This window comes from Abrus precatorius, unplaced genomic scaffold (genome assembly GCF_003935025.1).
Source record: "Abrus precatorius isolate BTA unplaced genomic scaffold, Abrus_2018 Scaffold3, whole genome shotgun sequence".
NCBI classification, from domain to species: domain Eukaryota; kingdom Viridiplantae; phylum Streptophyta; class Magnoliopsida; order Fabales; family Fabaceae; genus Abrus; species Abrus precatorius.
Window position 1 is genome coordinate 5271974 of NW_020874373.1, and position 17836 is coordinate 5289809.

The 17836-nt window shown below is 34.1% G+C and overlaps 3 protein-coding genes and 2 non-coding genes across 7 annotated transcripts; 2 read left to right on the plus strand and 3 right to left on the minus strand.

The window, feature by feature from the left end:
- Positions 1–2964: 2964 nt before the first annotated feature.
- Positions 2965–7798, plus strand: LOC113860738 (probable receptor-like protein kinase At5g18500). The gene is made up of 8 exons (XM_027493238.1): positions 2965–3436; positions 3604–4301; positions 4408–4512; positions 4712–4834; positions 4904–5074; positions 5179–5308; positions 6616–6828; positions 7288–7798. Exons 2-8 carry the CDS (start codon positions 3625–3627, stop codon positions 7402–7404), a joined length of 1536 nt encoding a protein of 511 aa, XP_027349039.1. The 5' UTR covers positions 2965–3436; positions 3604–3624; the 3' UTR covers positions 7405–7798.
- Positions 7799–8415: 617 nt separating this feature from the next.
- On the minus strand, positions 8416–11300 carry LOC113861067 (S-adenosylmethionine synthase-like). Of its 2 annotated transcripts, none has more exons than XM_027493672.1 (2): positions 11178–11300; positions 8416–10325 (listed from the first exon to the last, which is right to left on the minus strand). In XM_027493672.1, exon 2 carries the CDS (start codon positions 10314–10316, stop codon positions 9135–9137), a length of 1182 nt encoding a protein of 393 aa, XP_027349473.1. In that variant the 5' UTR covers positions 10317–10325; positions 11178–11300; the 3' UTR covers positions 8416–9134. The 2 variants fall into 2 exon arrangements, with proteins under 2 accessions (XP_027349473.1, XP_027349474.1); XM_027493673.1 differs by having other exon boundaries at positions 8904–10325; positions 11190–11222.
- A 923-nt stretch (positions 11301–12223) lies between these two features.
- On the minus strand, positions 12224–12296 carry TRNAF-GAA. Its single transcript has one exon. It is a non-coding gene; the product is annotated as a tRNA-Phe (tRNA).
- A 981-nt stretch (positions 12297–13277) lies between these two features.
- TRNAI-UAU lies at positions 13278–13351 on the plus strand. Its single transcript has one exon. It is a non-coding gene; the product is annotated as a tRNA-Ile (tRNA).
- A 582-nt stretch (positions 13352–13933) lies between these two features.
- Positions 13934–17745, minus strand: LOC113861579 (ATP-citrate synthase alpha chain protein 2). Of its 2 annotated transcripts, none has more exons than XR_003504265.1 (10): positions 17194–17669; positions 17022–17102; positions 16781–16832; positions 16342–16456; positions 16142–16223; positions 15575–15670; positions 15328–15429; positions 15089–15205; positions 14889–15024; positions 13934–14519 (listed from the first exon to the last, which is right to left on the minus strand). XR_003504265.1 is itself a non-coding variant. In XM_027494498.1 (10 exons), exons 1-10 carry the CDS (start codon positions 17629–17631, stop codon positions 14448–14450), a joined length of 1272 nt encoding a protein of 423 aa, XP_027350299.1. In that variant the 5' UTR covers positions 17632–17745; the 3' UTR covers positions 13934–14447. The 2 variants fall into 2 exon arrangements, 1 of the variants encoding a protein (XP_027350299.1); XM_027494498.1 differs by having other exon boundaries at positions 14889–15005; positions 17194–17745.
- Between the last annotated feature and the right edge of the window lie 91 nt (positions 17746–17836).

Below are 17836 nucleotides of genomic sequence, written 5' to 3' on the forward strand. Positions count from 1 at the left end.
TAATAGAATAAGTTGTATTATATATATAATTTATCTTTTAATTAAAAGATAAAATTTATATTTGTGATATACAATTATATTTTAACAATAAAAAGTTAAAAATATAATACTTTTATATCTGACTTTTTTTTAATAAAATAGATAGTCGTACAAGAGTAATATGGTTTTATTTAACTTTTATTTTTAATGTTTTGTAAAATAAAATAATTTGATAGATTAACTACAAATAAATTATTTTTGGTGTAGAATAATTTATATATTGGATAACATGGAGTGCATATATCAAATAAAAATGTCAATTTTTAAAATTTGAATTTTTTATATTATCACATTTAATTATTAAAAAGTGTTTTTTATTTGTTAGCATTATTTTAAAAATAAAAACACTTATTTAATAATCAAATATGATAATAATATAAATACCCTAAACCCTAAAATATTAACACCTGTATTTTTAATACACACACGGCATGTTATGCAATGCAAATTATTCTACACCTGAAATAACATTCATAATTGATCTATCCAACTATGCTAAAGAAAGTAAGATGACTAAGTCACATATTAAGAATATGTCTTGTTTTCTTTGCATGTAAAAATATGAAAATATGACTGTGATGCACTGATTAGAAGCTGTTTCAACTTAAACTGTAATCTCAAATATAAATTTTAATAAATACAGCTATATTGAACATTTCATCTGAATATAAAAATTACAGGAATCTTGTAATTTCGAGATGTAATTGGAGGAGTACTGTAACAAAAGTGTATATTCATTGGTGGTTATGCACAAAATTAATAATAATGTCTGTTATCTTTCATGTAGTGGAACGAATTCTTGGGTCAAGGGTATACTCTAGCCTAACTTGGGACAATATAAGTTTATATGCATATCATTATTAAATTGAACTTTGGGCATCCGTCAATGTATCTGCCCTGAAAAGAGAAGGCATGTAGACCCTCACCGCCATTATAAATAATTGACTCATTTTTTCATTATACACAGTGGATAACATTATAATCTCTACAACACTTTGTATTCTAATGCAAGTCATTGTTATTATAATCCGTTGGGTTTATTAGAGTTTGTGAGCCTAATATAACATCTAATCGCCAGGTTCCACGAGATTTTAATTGAACAACCCTTCTAAAATAATGGAAATTATTTGAAGAAAATTCATTGGTCTAATAAAATGACGGTCCCACAAACATATATTATGTATAGAACTGGGATCAGGTGCTAGAAATGAAATAGACCAATAATACCAAACTGCCAGCAATGATTTGTCAGATATATATCATACATGGCCCCTGTTAGGGAATGTCATTTGCTATAACTATTTTTACACGCACTATTCAACATAAAAGTATACCTTACCCAACTTGCAGCAATAATCAAAATATTACATTCATGTGTCACCTAAAAGTAGAAAAATACACTGCACTGTAACAAGGAACACAAGAATGTCCTCCTCCTAGCTCTAGAATAATCATTTTTTAAAAATTATTCTAATTGGATGACTTGTATCGAACCCATTCGTATTGTGTGTTTTTTAACATAAAATAATGTAAGTTACTGATTGGACCTCTTCTCTTATGATTGTGAGCAAGATACACGTGAATAGGTACATGCAAAGACACATAACGATTTTAGTGAACTATTATGGCAAAGTAATAGTAACATAAAATGGTTTATACCCAGTGAGGGTGATCCCTTAGTTAATAATAGTGTGGGTGTGTAAGCCAATTGCTATTTGATGACGCGCACTCAAATCTAAATGTGGAAAGTTTTGACATGAAGGCATTTTGGCAATTGATGATATTTTGCAACACTTTTACAGTTCTCTGGACAGAGATTTGGATTAAAGTAAAATCGAGCAACTTAGCGCAAACTGTGTTGGGTTTGGATACTTGGATGAGCTTGAACAAAATTATTTATTGATTAATTTAATTATAAATTTTTTGCTTCTAAACATATGGGTTCGATTATTTTCTTTAGTAAAACTTTAAGTGTATTAAATATTCTTAAGGTTATTTTTTTTAATTAAATTTGAAGTTCTAACTTGATAATCTATATAATGAAGGTTAACACTAAAGTTTAACATAAGTGATTGAAATGACACCTTAATTTTAATTAAAGAATAATATTAAAATACACAAGGCATGGTCCCCAATTTCTATCTCTTTCTTAATAAATAAATTCTGTGGGTTAAAAGCATCCTGAATCCTTGATAATTATTGTGCATTTCAGCTAAGTGCATGCTTGCTTTTACCTGAAATTTTGTTATATCTTATTCAATAATACTATTTATACATTTGTATGTTAAATTAACTCACAGATCTTTGTAATTTTACTATTCTTTTAATTAGATCCCAATAATTTAATTTTCATTCAAATAAGTCCGTATAATTTTAAAACTTAATCCTTAAAAACTAACACTATTAATTGTGCTTTTTCAAACATTGTTAACAAAACTTTTCTTACATGACAACTCTTACCTCTCTTTCTCTCACCCTTAAAAAAGAAAACCACATCATTGCTTATCAAAATAAGAATTAACACGTGGATCCTTTATAAGCCTACAAATTGTATAACATATCTTTTCCAGAAAACAAGATAAATTCTTCCTTCCTTTAACTTGCTTAAATATTTGTGCAAAAAAATCGCTATATATCATTAACAAAATATTAACTTTTTACAAATTTTGGTGTAAAAAGTTAATGATATGACGATGATTATTACTATAATTGTTATGACAATAAAGGGTGATTAGACCAGTATATGTGAAATTATAATCACAGAAAAGTACAATATACACATGCTATCTAAACGCAATGTCAATGAGTGTAAAAGTGGAACAGTTGAGAGTGGTTTTGCAGTACAGTAGATGGATAGTAAATTTACAGCTCAGCTCACCATCCATCAAATCAAATCAAGAAAAGGAAAGGAAACAAAAAAATAGTCAGAATAAAAATGAAAATGAACAAAAAAAAATAAAATGAATTAGCGTTGATGAGAGATGAGGAAGAAAATCCCAAGAGGAAGATGACCTTACCTTACACATTGTTGGAAATGGATGTTTATAAGCATATGCATGCGTTGGAAGGCATCTATTCCCAAACTCATCACCTACCACTGATAACTCCACCCCTTCCTCTTTATCGTCACACACATTTCCATTCATGTCTCTCTTCCCCGACCACCTTTGTCCATGTTTTTGTTCTTTAGATAGCTCCACCCCATCTTAGATTTACACTCACATAGCTATACAATATTCACCTATATAGACACAGTTGCTTTTGCTGACAATTCCCAAGATTCTTGGTCTCAAAGATCTGGCCTTTTGTGTTTGTTCCTTTGTTTAAGCTTACTTACTTATCATGGGGCGGTTTCAGAGATCTGGGATTTGAGCTTTCTCAATTGTCCTTGTGAAAAGTGAGGTTATGAATGGTTTATAGCTTGTAGGGTGTTGTGTTTTCATCTAGCTTCATGGTTTATTTTAGCTTGTTTGTTTCAGTTAATTTCGGTATCATTCCAAGTGTTTGATGAATGTGTGCTGCTTTATGAATTCATTGCTTATCTCTTTGTGCTGCATGTTGCAGGTTATCAAGGCTTTGTGAGAAATGGGGGCTGATCTTAATGCTGAATTATCCAAGAAAACTCCTATTTTTGGTCTCAAGGTTTGGGAAATAATTGGAATTTCAGTTGGGTTGTCTATAATAGTCATTCTTTGTGGGCTCTCACTTTGCCTTACTTCAAGGAAGAAATCTAGAAAAGCAAAGGACAAGATTCCTCTTAGTCAAATACCAATTGTCTCAAAGGAAATTAAGGAAGTGAGAGTTGAGCAAGTGTCAACAAATGGATTTGCTCCTCGGGATGGAATACTTCTTACTATTCATGATAAGTCCAGTGACAAGGAATCAGACAAAGTGATGGTTCATTTAGGTGTGGGGAAGATGAAGAATGAGGATATTAGCAGCAATAACTCAGATTCATTTCAGCATATAGAGAAAGATGGAGGCGGTTCACACTCACAGTCAGGAGAAGAAGGTAGCTCTGGCACGGTTACAGTGTTCAAGCAATCTTCTTCATACCCTATAACAGCACCTTCACCTCTCTCTGGCCTTCCAGAATTCTCTCACTTGGGTTGGGGTCATTGGTTTACCTTGAGGGATCTTGAACTTGCTACAAACCGTTTTTCCAAAGAAAATGTTCTCGGTGAAGGTGGATATGGAATTGTTTATAGGGGACAGTTGATCAATGGGACTCCAGTGGCAGTTAAAAAGATACTCAACAACATGTGAGTTCCAGTACCATGTCCAGGCTAGTTACCTTAGTTTTTTTGTTTTTATTAGTATCTATTCTGCCGAAATTCAACTTCTTAAAGTTTTTGTTTGGTTTAGCAGTGGTCAAGCGGAGAAAGAATTTAGAGTGGAAGTTGAAGCTATTGGCCATGTTCGACACAAAAACTTGGTTCGCCTTTTGGGGTATTGCATTGAGGGAACTCACAGGTATCCCAATTCTCAATTACAGCAGTCTCATCTCAAGTTATATGGTTTCAAATAGCATGCTTAGCTAATTGAATAATTGTTGCCAGAATTAATGGGAGTCATGGTGTGAATTGCATGTTCATTAATCTGCTACCTTGTGGTGGTGAGGTCAATCTCACGCTTACAGAAACTCGTTTCTCCTGTTGTGGTATATTTTCAGGATGTTGGTTTATGAATATGTCAATAATGGAAACTTAGAACAATGGCTTCATGGAGCCATGCGTCACCATGGATACCTTACCTGGGAAGCGCGTATCAAGATTCTCCTTGGCACAGCCAAAGCGTAAGTCTCTGCATCTATGTTGCTTCTATTTTTCGTAGTTCTTAGATTAAGTGGCAATACTTGTTTCAGGCTTGCATATTTGCATGAAGCAATTGAGCCAAAGGTGGTACACCGAGATATCAAGTCAAGCAACATATTAATTGACAATGACTTCAATGCTAAGGTTTCTGATTTTGGCCTGGCCAAGTTATTGGGTTCCGGGAAGAGTCATGTCACAACGCGAGTCATGGGAACTTTTGGGTGAGTATTTTCGTGCAGCGATGAACATTTCCCATGCTTTGTATTGTTGAACTTTGTATGAAAAAATTATCCTTATTTTCTTGTCTATTCTAAATATTTCACAGATACGTGGCTCCTGAATATGCAAACACTGGCCTTCTAAATGAGAAGAGTGATGTTTATAGCTTTGGTGTTTTGCTGTTGGAAGGAATTACTGGAAGAGATCCTGTTGACTATGGTCGCCAACCAAATGAAGTGAGTAAACTTATTTATTCTTGGCCACCAAATCCAGATTTCAGTATGTGTGTATTTTTAACCAATTCACCAAATAATCCTGAAGCTTTGGCTGTAAGTTTGGTTCATTCAGTCAAATTGTGTTTTTGTGTATCTTGGGCTAATCTTAACATATGTAACAGAGACACAACCCTTGTAACTTTTTCCATTCAGCTTGAGGATGAAAATTGCCTGTATTTTCTAGCTAGGTGCTATTAACAAATAACAGCTGATCTATTCATATGAAAAATAAAAAATCTAGCCTGTACCATTCTGTTTTCAATTGTCTGCTCCATGACTGTTCTATGATCTCTAATCATTTTCTCCAACTCTAAAGACAAGCAAATAACTGGGACATTAAAGGGAGACTCAATGCATGAGGCTTCAATCTGGTGTAGTTTGAGGAGCGTAAATGTATGCGCCTTATTCTCTAAAGGAGAGATGTTGTTTTCATGATTTGAATAGGTGACCTCTAGGTCCAGGATTTTTGTTGGGACATTATGGTTAAAAATTAATCGACTTCTTGTTAGACAGCAGTAGGAATTATAGGAGTTGAAGTTATTCTTCATTTCTGAAGCAACTCTTTAAAAACAGGGAACACAACTAGCACCAACATTCTAAACAATGTTAGTAACTATGTTTTTTTGCATGTTTATTTTTGTCATTATTATTTTACGACTAATTCTTAGTTTTTCCTAGAGAAAAAACTTCTTGCTCTACATCATTCCTTGTGTACCGTCTCAGCTTTGTGGGTCATCTCTGCCTTCCACTTTAACAACATTTTGAATGTTACGTATGAGGGGGCATACATTGAACAGTACACCACAATTTTTTCTTTTGTCTTTTCGGAGTACCTAAAAATTTCTCACTGTTGTTCTTCTTTTTTTATTATTATTATCATTATTGTTGTTGCTGCTGAAGTTATTGTTCTAATGAGGTACCCACCCTCCCACAAAGCAAAATTCTTTACCCTTCCCTTTTGAAGCTTATCCAAAGCTTGCAATAACACCATAAACAGTTGACCTCCTAAAAATTTGGGATGTAATTTGAAGAGTTCATGATCACCACGAATTTAACTGTACAGTGATGAAGATTGGTCCGGCACCTGCAATAATTATAATAGGATTAGTTTGTCTCAAGGGTTATAAATATTTCTCTCCAGCACCTTTTGTTCGATTATTAACTAGAATTTGTGTGCTCTGAATTACTTATTTGATTATTATTTCTACAAGACAACTTTTGATCAAGTGTTCTAACTATCTTATACCATGAAACTGTAATGCTTTCAGGTGAATCTGGTTGATTGGTTGAAGATGATGGTTGGAAACAGGAGATCAGAAGAAGTGGTGGACCCCAACATTGAGATGAAGCCATCCACCAGAGCTTTAAAACGGGCCCTCTTAACTGCTTTAAGATGTGTGGATCCAGACGCAGAGAAAAGGCCCAAGATGGGCCAAGTTGTACGTATGCTGGAGTCAGAGGAATACCCTTTACCAAGAGAGGTTTGTTTTTCCCACTGTCATGATTTAATTCCTCAATTTTTGTTGTTCTCTTTTTAGTTGTTTCTACTTCACTCTACTTTCATGAATACACTCAATCTTGTTTTATTTTCTTTTTCCCTTCCTATCTTGGGTAGTATAAAATAGATGGAACCAAACACTTTGGCTTGGAGTGCCACTGGAAGCATGAAATTGATGGAAGTGTATAAAACAAAACATTGAACCAGACTAGTTAGAAGATCCAATAGTTTTATTCATAATAATTTTTAGTTGTGAAAATTATGTTAGAACAATAAAATAGTCATATTACCATTCAGGAAGTTGATCTCACAACTCCTTTTCAGTGCATCTTTTATCAAAATAAATCTTTTGGTCTTTGCTATTTCATCTTAGTTAGGGATAAGTGATTTCATCAAATTTTTTAAGGCCTACATTGACTTCACTGGTTCTTTGGATGTTCAGGACCGAAGATACGATCGAAGAAATCGAGGGGGCAGTGCAGAAATCGAATCCCAGAGGGAATATTCTGATACAGACAGGAGTGAGATTCAGGATTCTAGAGCAGAGAGAAGAGGGTAACAACACAGATGACCCTAAGATGTTACTGGGATGTATAAAGTGGTAGTTTTTGTATTATTTTTTTACCCTCCATAGCTTTTTAGATTCTTGGATTTGCCTGCCTAAGATGGGCATTGCAAAGGGGTGGCTCAGCTGGAGATATTTTCATTTTTTATTTTTATTTTCATGCATTGGTTTTGGTGTCCTTTTGTTTATAGGATAGATGTTGTTTGTGTATGGGGATGGATGGTATTTTAAGATAAAAGAACCCATAATATTGGGGTGTGTACAGAATTTGATCTCTTTCCAAATTCCAACATTTGTTAGATGAATCTTTTCTTGTTATTGGGGAAAATAAAAAGGATATGTAACATTTCAGTTTAAATTATTCCGTGGTCCGTAGACCCATTTCGTCGAAGAAATCCTTTGGTAGGCTAGTTACTAAAATTGCACGAATCTGATAGTTCAACCTAGAATTAAGAACATAATTTTTGCGTAGTATTATAGATATTTTTAGTAATGTTCTTTGATAAAAAGTACAGTTTTATTTTGGCAATTCGTGTAAAAAAGGTTGACAATTGTTATCAAGACGAAACTCTTCCTACTAAAAAACAACACTTGAAGTACATGTATTATTATACTGAAATTTTGTCTAAAAAGAAAATTAAGCCTCAGCATCATAACTTAAATGATTCTCTCTCCATCTTATATTAATTTAAGATAATGTAGCTTTTAAAAAAAATTACTTATATAAGTTAATATGTTAAAATGATATTTTTTAACAAAAACATTAATTAAAAAGGTTAAAATGCAGTTCCAAATCAATTTAAATATTTAAGTGAAATATTATTAAATAAAGGCATTATTTAAAATTAAATAATATTTAAATTTAAAATAATAATATATTAAGATAAATTAAAATAGTTAAAAAAAAGACATAATATAGAGCGGATGGAACATATAATTTTTTTCAACAGTGTCAAGTCTTTTGCTAACTTAGTTTTTGAACTGGTGTCAGACCACCAAAATATGACGAAGAAAATTATATATGTTGGACCTAAGCAGTGGCTGTGCTTAAAAATACAAAATATGTCTGTGTGTTCTAATTCTAAATGCATCAACCCATTCAAAAATAAAAATGCTGGAGAAGCATTAAGGGGCACAACCTACCTACTTGATGTCATAGCAATTCCTTCTCAATTCTCTAAGATGGTTCCTATTTGCATTAACTGAATTAATCTGCCATGATGTGTAAACATATTGTCGAATACTGATATGTACATTCTGTCTTACCCCTTTTAATAACAATATGCATGCGTTCTTCATGTCTCTTCAACTTGAGGATTACTTGATTCTCTTTTGCAAGTACAAAGTTGCAGACAACGTTTACAGATACCATTCTTAAGGAATCTATAGGGAGGGGGAGAACTTATTTTAGGGCTTGCCACCTCCCTATATTGTGTCGGGTAACCGATATTAGGGTCTATGAACAACAGAGAAGACTCGTGAAGAATAAAAATTGATCATAATGGCAATTGATTTTCAAACATGATATTTCACAGTCCCTAATATTTTCTAAATACTCTGCTCAGTACACATGACTTTGAATGTGGGAAAGAAGTAACAAAGCGGAGGTGGAGAAAAACAGTAAAAAAAAAAAGACCCAAAAGAGAAGGCAAAAACAAACCACAGAACCCTGGCATGAAAGCAGCTAAAGAACCAACATATCATAACTTTCTTGGCAAACAACCTTACTCTTGTGGCTTCTCCCACTTAAGAGGCTTCACCACCTCCCAGGTGAAGTCAGGATCATCTCTTCCAAAGTGACCATAAGCAGCAGTCTTCAAGAACCTTCCATTTCCACCCCTCTTAAGGTCCAAATGAATGGAAATCATTCCAGGCCTGAAATCAAAATTTTCCTTCACAATCTTCAGAATCTCCTTGTCTGGAATCTTTCCTGTTCCGTAAGTGTCAACAAACACCGACAATGGATCAGGAACACCAATTGCATATGAAATTTGCACAAGGCACCTTCTAGCAAGTCCACTAGCCACAACACTCTTTGCAGCCTGTCTAGCAATATAGGCTCCACTCCTGTCCACCTTGGTAGGGTCCTTCCCAGAGAAGGCACCACCACCATGAGCTCCCCAACCACCATAGGTGTCAATGATGATTTTGCGCCCGGTGAGACCGGCATCGCCGTGAGGACCACCGATGACAAAACGGCCTGATGGATTGAGATGGAAAATGGTCTTCTCATCCAAGTATTTCTCAGGTATAACAGGCTTAATAACATGCTCTTTGAGATCAGCAGCAATCTCATCATTAGTAACAGTTTCATCATGCTGAGTTGAAATTAGAACAGTGTGCACACGCACAGGGACCATAGCCCCATTGTCATTGTAATACTCCACTGTGACTTGGGTTTTACCATCAGGTCTCAACCAAGTGCAAGTCCCATTCTTGCGCACTTCGGTGAGACGAGCACCGAGCTTGGTTGCGAGGACATGGCTAAGAGGCATGAACTCAGGTGTTTCATCCGTGGCATAGCCAAACATGTGGCCTTGGTCACCAGCACCTATCTCCTCAGGTTGCTTGGTGAGATGGCCATGGACTCCTTGTGCAATATCAGGACTTTGTTGCTCCAAGTACACCAACACCTTGCAATTATCAGCATCAAGGCCAACATCATTGGACACAAATCCTATAGAACGGCACGTGTCACGTACAATCTTTTCATAGTCTACATTAGCCTTTGTTGTGATCTCTCCAAACACCATGACCAAGTTGGTTTTTGTGCAGGTCTCACATGCAACCTTGCTTTCTGGATCTTGCTCCAAGCAGGCATCAAGCACTGCATCAGAAATCTGGTCACAAAGCTTGTCAGGATGACCCTCATTCACTGACTCAGAAGTGAATAGAAAGGTATCCATTCTCCGAAGCTACAAGAGCCAAAAGATTAATCAAATCAAAACTAACAACACTTACCTTCAGGACACAAATGAAAGGATTAAAAATTATAATAGATGCTTCATGATAAAATGTGTCTAGTTGAGTCACAAAACATAAAGCAGAAGTGTCATGTTCAAACTCTGAATAAAGGGCAATGAACCCAACAGACTATGGTACAAGCGGAATAAACATATAAATAAATTAAAGTTCCAGCCGTAGAAGAACATTGAGAAGCGTTGATTCGAAGAAGTGTAAAGGAACCGTCTCCTATATCTCAAAGCATAAAGATGTATTCCATCATGTAAAAGAAAATAATAAAAACTCTAACAAAACATTCTCTAGATCTGTATGAAGCAGCCAAAAATGGTGGTGCACAAACTCTTGAAGGTGGTTCAATTTACTAAAATTCAAGTTTTTTCAACTTCACAAACATGCCCAATTATGCATATGATCAGTAAAATCAACAATACTTCAACATATGCACACAACCAACCAAAAAAAGCGAAATCAAAGCGAAACCTCTGAAAAATTTGCGACTTTTGTCCAGTTTCTTCCACGTAAAAGAAAAACAGAATAAAAAATCTAACAAAATTAGGCCGCGATCAGGATTTCTTGTTGTAAAAATTGTCAATTCAGACAAGAGAACGTTTCATTTTGACCAGAACATTTAATCAATTTGATAATTTTTTTTTAATTCCTCCCTGTTTCATTACCAATAATTCAAGAATGAAAAAACGTGTGATTTAGATTAAGCAATCATGCAAACAACTACACTGACTCAGAATGAGATGACAAGATGAGTATGAAGCAGGAACAGACCCAAAGAAAAACACAATGCAAACCTTGATAAGAACCTTTTTATCTGATAGAGTGAAGAGGGTCTTTGCCACTTCCACGCCGAGGATTCAGGTTGGTATTTATAGACAGTGGATCCAAATTCCCCTGCCACACCTTATAATTGTTGTAACGCTGTAACGTTGTAACGCTTCCATTATCCTACAACAAAAATGCATTGACACGTGTCCTAAAATATTTTTTTAATTCGAATAAAGGGAAGTATCATATGAATTAAATTTTTTATCTAAATAATGTGTATCTAATTTAAATATTAGCGCTATTCTTATTGTCGATTTTTATTATACAAATTGTTGAAATTCTAATTTAATTCGAGAATAATATCAACCGTGTATTGTATTACATTAGAACTGTGTTTTTTTAAATATTTCATTCTCTTTATTTTAAATAATAAACTTTTTTACATGATAATTATAAAGCTGAAGTTTTTTATCTTAAAATATAACTTTAAATGATTGTATTGTTTTTTAGTAATATCATTTTTTCAAAATCTAAAAAAGTAAGAATAATATTTTAATTTTTAAAATAAAAATTAACACAAGTGAAAACATTTTTTATTATTTTAAAATATATTTATGGTAGTGTTGTTTTCTTCTTGTTGTATAAACAAAATTAGAAGAAAGAAAGAAAGAAAGAATGACACTGGTGGGAGTGGGTTGTGATTTGTGACGTGCGTGCTTTGGAGCGTTGGATCAAATATATCGAACGGTTGGTATTGATTGGAGTGGGTGAGTGAGAGTGACGTAGCGTATTAACGTGTGGCATATTAATGCAAGCGTTTACCAACCTTGACGGGATTCTATGCTTAACCAAAATCATATTTAGTGGATACTTACCAAAAACAAATTATCAATAAGTGCGACCATAACATTTATTTTTATAATCAAATAAAACTATTTTCAAATATACGAGTGATTATAATTACTTACTGAATGTAGTTTAAATTATTTGTGCTAAATAACTAATTATGAAATAAAATTGAAAATGTACCACAAGATGAAATAAAATTAAAACGATACAAATATTTTAAAAATGCGGTGAGCGTGGATCGAACACGCGACCTTCAGATCTTCAGTCTGACGCTCTCCCAACTGAGCTATCCCCGCATCTTGTGGGAAAAAAACTTGGATACCTTTCGTAGGAGAAGTTTGACAAAATAATAACATGAGATAGATCTATATTTATTTTAACATTGTTAATTATAAATTTTGTTATATTTTTTAAATACTGCTAAAATATCAGTGTTAGAGGTACAATTTATTCGATAAGAATGCTATATCATTGTTTGAACAATGGCCACAAGTGAAACCTAGATATTTAAGAAAAAATAAAAAACAAAAATGATACGATTATATTTTATTATTATTATTTTTTTATCCCCATAAATTTTAATTTTTTAAAAGTATTATTATTATTATTATTATTATTATTTGCTAGTGATATAATATGACATGTTTGATAAAGATCATTTTAAGTTTTATAAAAATTTAAAATATAATTTTAAAAAATTAAAATATATTTAATTCTATTTATAATGACTAACAATATATTTTTTCCTTGAACATACTTTTTATACATGTACAATATATCGTTGCTCAAATATAAGGCACATAACCTAGTTTTTCCTCTTCCACTCCACAATTTGGTTTGTTGTAACACTTATTTTAAGTCTCTTACTCAAGACTAGGAAGAAACTATTTTACCTACCTCCCTTACTTTTATTTGTTTGAACTTTTATTTAAGGGGGTTGTTTACAATGCAGCCTTATCTAATCCTCTCTTTTATTGTTAGCATATGCTTGAGTATGATATATTTTTTGCATAACCAATAGAAGAGTGATCTTGTGCATCTTTAATGGAGCACTTGTCTAAACTAAGCTCATGTTTTAAAATGCAAATGGAATTTCATTTTCAATTCACATGTTTGATAAAAATTCAGCCGATCGGATTAGAAAACAAGGCACACAAAATGAACATAAACTTTTAGAAGTGTAATACCATGGCAAGGTGAGAAATTTATTCTTTGTTCACAAGACGACAAAAGTTATGTTTGACTATATCTGTTAATACAGAGTACGATAATGTAATGGTCCCGTAGCTCAGTTGGTTAGAGCGTTGGTCTTATGAGCCGAAGGTCGCGGGTTCGAGCCCCGCCGGGACCACCCTTTTTTCTGACCAACATCATATTTTGTCGATTCCAAAACCCATGTTTCAGGGGTAGACATTTGTATGGATGGGTATTTTATAATTATTAACAAATGACTTTTTTTTACTAATGTAAAATATATTGGAAATTATGATAAAAGACAATTAATTTAACCTATCTCGCTATGCTTTTCAACAGTAATGGAAGTAATCTATGTTTTAATTTTATTTTCAGAAGCACTCCGCAGTAATAATTCTACAGTACACTAAATGCACAAGTGATTCCAACATTCAAACCCTTTACTTTTTTTATTCTAGTCTGTTACAAAAATGACTACAATTACGCAGAAATGGCGTACATTTAAGTTGCTATGTGAATAACATTCTTGCTAAGAAAGAAGATAAAATGTGTTTTCTTAACAAATTATTTCTAAAACCGATGGGAGGAAGGATATGCTAAACAAACGATACCATAATACCCTATTTCTGTATATCAAACAATTAAACAAAGGACTGCATTTGGTCTGTGCTAGGAGCATTATAACTTGCAACGAGCATTATATCTAATACACCCCTTCATACAATAGCTCGTATACCCATCTAACCCTGTGACAAATTTAACTCGGTATCTTAAAGAATGTGGACAAAAAAGATCAAACTTCAAACCATCTATCAAGAAGCTTTAATATTAAGTCATTAGTTAACTATTCCACAAGTTAAGCTTTTGGAAAGCGTTGGTTCTTGACAATGACCTAAGAAAGCTCATCTCTCTCTGCACATATATATGTGTCCATGACATCAACGCAAAATCTATAAACAGAAAATCAATCATGGCATTTAACACTTCAAAGAAAATACGGTCAACTAAGATTACATTTTTCACATATTTTTTTGGAGATTTTTATAATGTTATGACCATATTGCGGTCAAAATAAAACAAAAAATGACAATGGGAAGAAAAGAGAAGAAAATAACTCTGTCAGGCTCGCGACGTCTATCTACTTCTCTTCGATCTTATTCCCCCTTGCCTGGTACAGACTTATATTCATCAAAACACCATCAAATTAGTTTCAGAAATGAAACATGATGACACAGGTGAGAAAGAATTCTGCTTTATGTTTCAGACGTGATGCAATCGATAGCCTGTTTACAGATGCCAGTCATTGTGGCCTCCGGTCCATAAACCTGGAACCACAATATTGCCACAATCACAAAACAAAATACAAAAAGAATTGTGAATTCTAACACTGTTATATAATTTTTTAAACAAAAAAAATAGTAGAAAACTTATATGCGAGACTCCAATGACAGTTCACCTTTTCTGCTTTAAAATCTTCAGGCTTACTGCCAAACCTTAAGGTGAAGAATTATAAGTCACAAAATTTCTCAAGTTTACACTATTTATGAGTACAGTTTGACTACAAGCAAAAAGAATTTAGTAACCACTCATAGGTCCTGGATTCTGATAACTAAAAGTTGCTGGTCAGTGGTAAGCAGCTGAGCATAATCATACACATTTACATGCAAGATCCATAAAAAGATTGTCATCCTTACCTGAATTGGTACTCCCAATTCCTCCCCCAATGCACGCATCTTTGCCAAACCAGTCTGATAGTTTGGACCGCCTCTTCTGACGTAAATGTGCATTCGTGCTGCTTTAAGCTTTGATTCCTGCAGAGTGATGGGGAAACTAACTCATAACGGTCAGATTGACAACTTGAAGTGGATTAATGATACAAATTCCACTAACCCACCTTCTCTTTCAGGGTTCTAATAATCCCACTGAATGTGGCAGCAACGTCAGTGAAGTTTGCAATGCCACCTCCAATAAGAAGGGCTCTCTTACGGCCATCAGGATCAGCTGTAGCACACTGCAACAGTCAAGAGCATAATTTTCACAATGATGTAGTGATAAAACCACTAGCTGTGACAAATTAGTCAAATTTAAGCCACAAGAAAAGAAAAAAATAACCAACTTGGTTATGATCTTTACATCAATTACGACTCTTGCATACTGCAAAACCTCTTCCTCATTTGGAGCTCCACTATACTCAGCATAGTTGCCAAGCTCTGATGCATAGCCTAAATCTCCAACCTAGTGAACAAAATCTAACAAGTCGATTAACTCACCAAAAGACCTACTAATAGAAAACTTCTTAAAATCCACTGTTTGAGGTGATTCTTTTTTCACATTTTGAGTCATTACTGAACTGAATTCATAAAAAAACATAACAACTTACAGTATCAGCATAGATAACGCTTGCACCACCTCCAGCTACCATTGTCCAGATGCGTCCTTTTGGGTTTAATACAGTAAATTTCAAAGAAGCACTTGTCTGCAATGTGAAGAAGAATATATTTATGAATCTCTATTCAGAGAAATGTTCCAGCTGTAGTTATTAGAACAGGGAAGTATGACTTTTGCAAAAACTATGGTATTGCAACAAGAAGATCGCTATAAGGTGAAAGACATGTCAAGGTTATGCAGACAGATAGTTTTATAGAGCTTAATACTAATTATCTGGAGAACTATTTTCCCAATTTTCATCGGTATGATGATGGAAAATACTTAGATTCTGATTACGTTTTTCAAACTTTTAAGGATTTTCCAGCTCTCACTGTGAAAAGTACCTTTTATCGTTACATTAGTGCTGGAGGTGAAATAAAGCCTATGTAAAATAAACTGCCAAAAGGATGAGTGAAAAAAGCTTGTTTTCAGCAAACGTAAGTCAACTTTTACCAAAAAAAAGCTTTCCTTATTTTTATAACAGCTGCACAGAAATTATACAGATAAAAATAAAAAATACCTTATCATCCAAGGAATGAATGAAGCTTTCTGTAGGGCTCAGAACTCTTCCAAAAGGCAAAGGAAAGTCTATATTTCCCCACCTGTGTGCATAATGATATATACATAGGATAACAGCTAGTTACATGCATTACCTGCTAAGTTTCCATGACTTCAAAATTAGAATATTCAGAACAATATGTGAAATGATTATATTTATACTTGTTGAAATTCTTGAATGCAGCAGTGTCATCTAATTCCCCTCTCATATCCAATGGATATGGCTTCTCATTCACCAGTGTAAATGGATTCATCTCTAGAAAACTGAAGTCCAGATCTAAGGACAAAATGGGAGAAAAAAAAATTAGAGCAGAAAACTGTGCACGTAAGAATAGCCGAGCCAGTTGGCTAATGAGAGAAGTAATATACAAAGGAACCCCCCTGTCTAGCATCAAATGGACTGTAGTTTGTAAGTGAATAAAAGTTAAATTATATTCAAAACTCTTTTAACTAGCCCTGCACAATTTGGCTAGATAAACAACTTAAAATCACATATTAAAGTTTCAAAGCATTTTCTAACTCTAAATTCCAGAGTTATATTACCCTTCAGGTTCATAACGATGACAGGATACACTAGTTTACAAGCTCGTTGACTGCATACCTTGGAAGACAGCAAACACACCCATTATGAAATCGCCAATTTTCCCTCGAATCTGAGAATTAAGGTACAATAAGGATTTGCTAAAAGGCCAATAAAAAGTACTTCAATAGAAAGTTCAATGTCGAATACCGAAAAGCATTGAACACATTCAGACTACGCGTCAACACGATATAAGTTCTCATTGCAATGACATGAGAAACCAACAGAGTTTCAAACATTAGAGAAGCGCTAAAATACTGACCTCCAAAGAAAGTGTAGCAATCAGCGGCGCACAAGCCTCCAGAGTCATAGGTTTCTCGGTGGGAAGGAACACAGTTTTAACCTACACGTGAAAGCAATGAATCAAATATGTAAACTGATCAACAGAACAGAGCATAGCAAATAAAACAGTAAACACAATACGTGAAGAATACCTTATCCCAATTCTCTTCAATTTCTATGCCCCCGCACTCTGAAAAACTGATGGTAGAACCGAGCCTTTCAGAAACAACGGACAGATAATACTCTTGATCGTGAGGAACAAACGGTTCAACAATGAAATTAGTTATAGGTGCCTTGCAACCACCCATCTCAACCTCAACGCCAAAACGTGCTTTGACAAACTCTGATACTTGAGCTATGTCTAAATTGAGAGCCACTAAGCCACTCTTTCCACGCTTCCCAAACAGCATATCTGGCTTCACAACCAATTTGGTGGAGGAAAGCCATGGGTGTTGGTTCGTCAACTCAGTCAGGTCTGTTGATTCTGTCACCTGAACTGATTGAATATCAAGTTCAATGGAGCAAAGTCGTTTAAGGTGCTCCTTCAGCAGCCTCTTCGACTGGTACTCTCTTATCTTCTTCCTCGCCATTTTCGATATCAATGAAACAAATGAATCAGAATCAGAACCTGTTTGTTAGTTTTTAAGTGTCAGAACTTGATGGCTTATCGTGCTTATTAGGCATAATCAATTCTCATTGGGTGGGTGAGTGAGTGGGTGGATCAATTATTTTCTTTTAAGTCATTATTATAATTAAATTAATGATGAAGGATTTAAATAATTTACTATTGTCATT

What these genes read in the sequence shown, in the direction of transcription:
- LOC113860738 (XM_027493238.1), top strand. Translation starts at nt 3,625, where the DNA reads ATGGGGGCTGATCTTAATGCTGAATTATCCAAGAAAACTCCTATTTTT. An exon ending in TGCATTGAGGGAACTCACAG is followed by an intron (nt 4,513 to 4,711) that starts GTATCCCAATTC and finishes GTATATTTTCAG; the next exon opens with GATGTTGGTTTATGAATATG. An exon ending in ATGGTCGCCAACCAAATGAA is followed by an intron (nt 5,309 to 6,615) that starts GTGAGTAAACTT and finishes TAATGCTTTCAG; the next exon opens with GTGAATCTGGTTGATTGGTT.
- LOC113861067 (XM_027493672.1), bottom strand. Translation starts at nt 10,316, where the DNA reads ATGGATACCTTTCTATTCACTTCTGAGTCAGTGAATGAGGGTCATCCT.
- LOC113861579 (XM_027494498.1), bottom strand. Translation starts at nt 17,631, where the DNA reads ATGGCGAGGAAGAAGATAAGAGAGTACCAGTCGAAGAGGCTGCTGAAG. An exon ending in TTGCTACACTTTCTTTGGAG is followed by an intron (nt 16,833 to 17,021) that starts GTCAGTATTTTA and finishes CTTAATTCTCAG; the next exon opens with ATTCGAGGGAAAATTGGCGA. An exon ending in TGTGTTTGCTGTCTTCCAAG is followed by an intron (nt 16,457 to 16,780) that starts GTATGCAGTCAA and finishes TTTTGTCCTTAG; the next exon opens with ATCTGGACTTCAGTTTTCTA.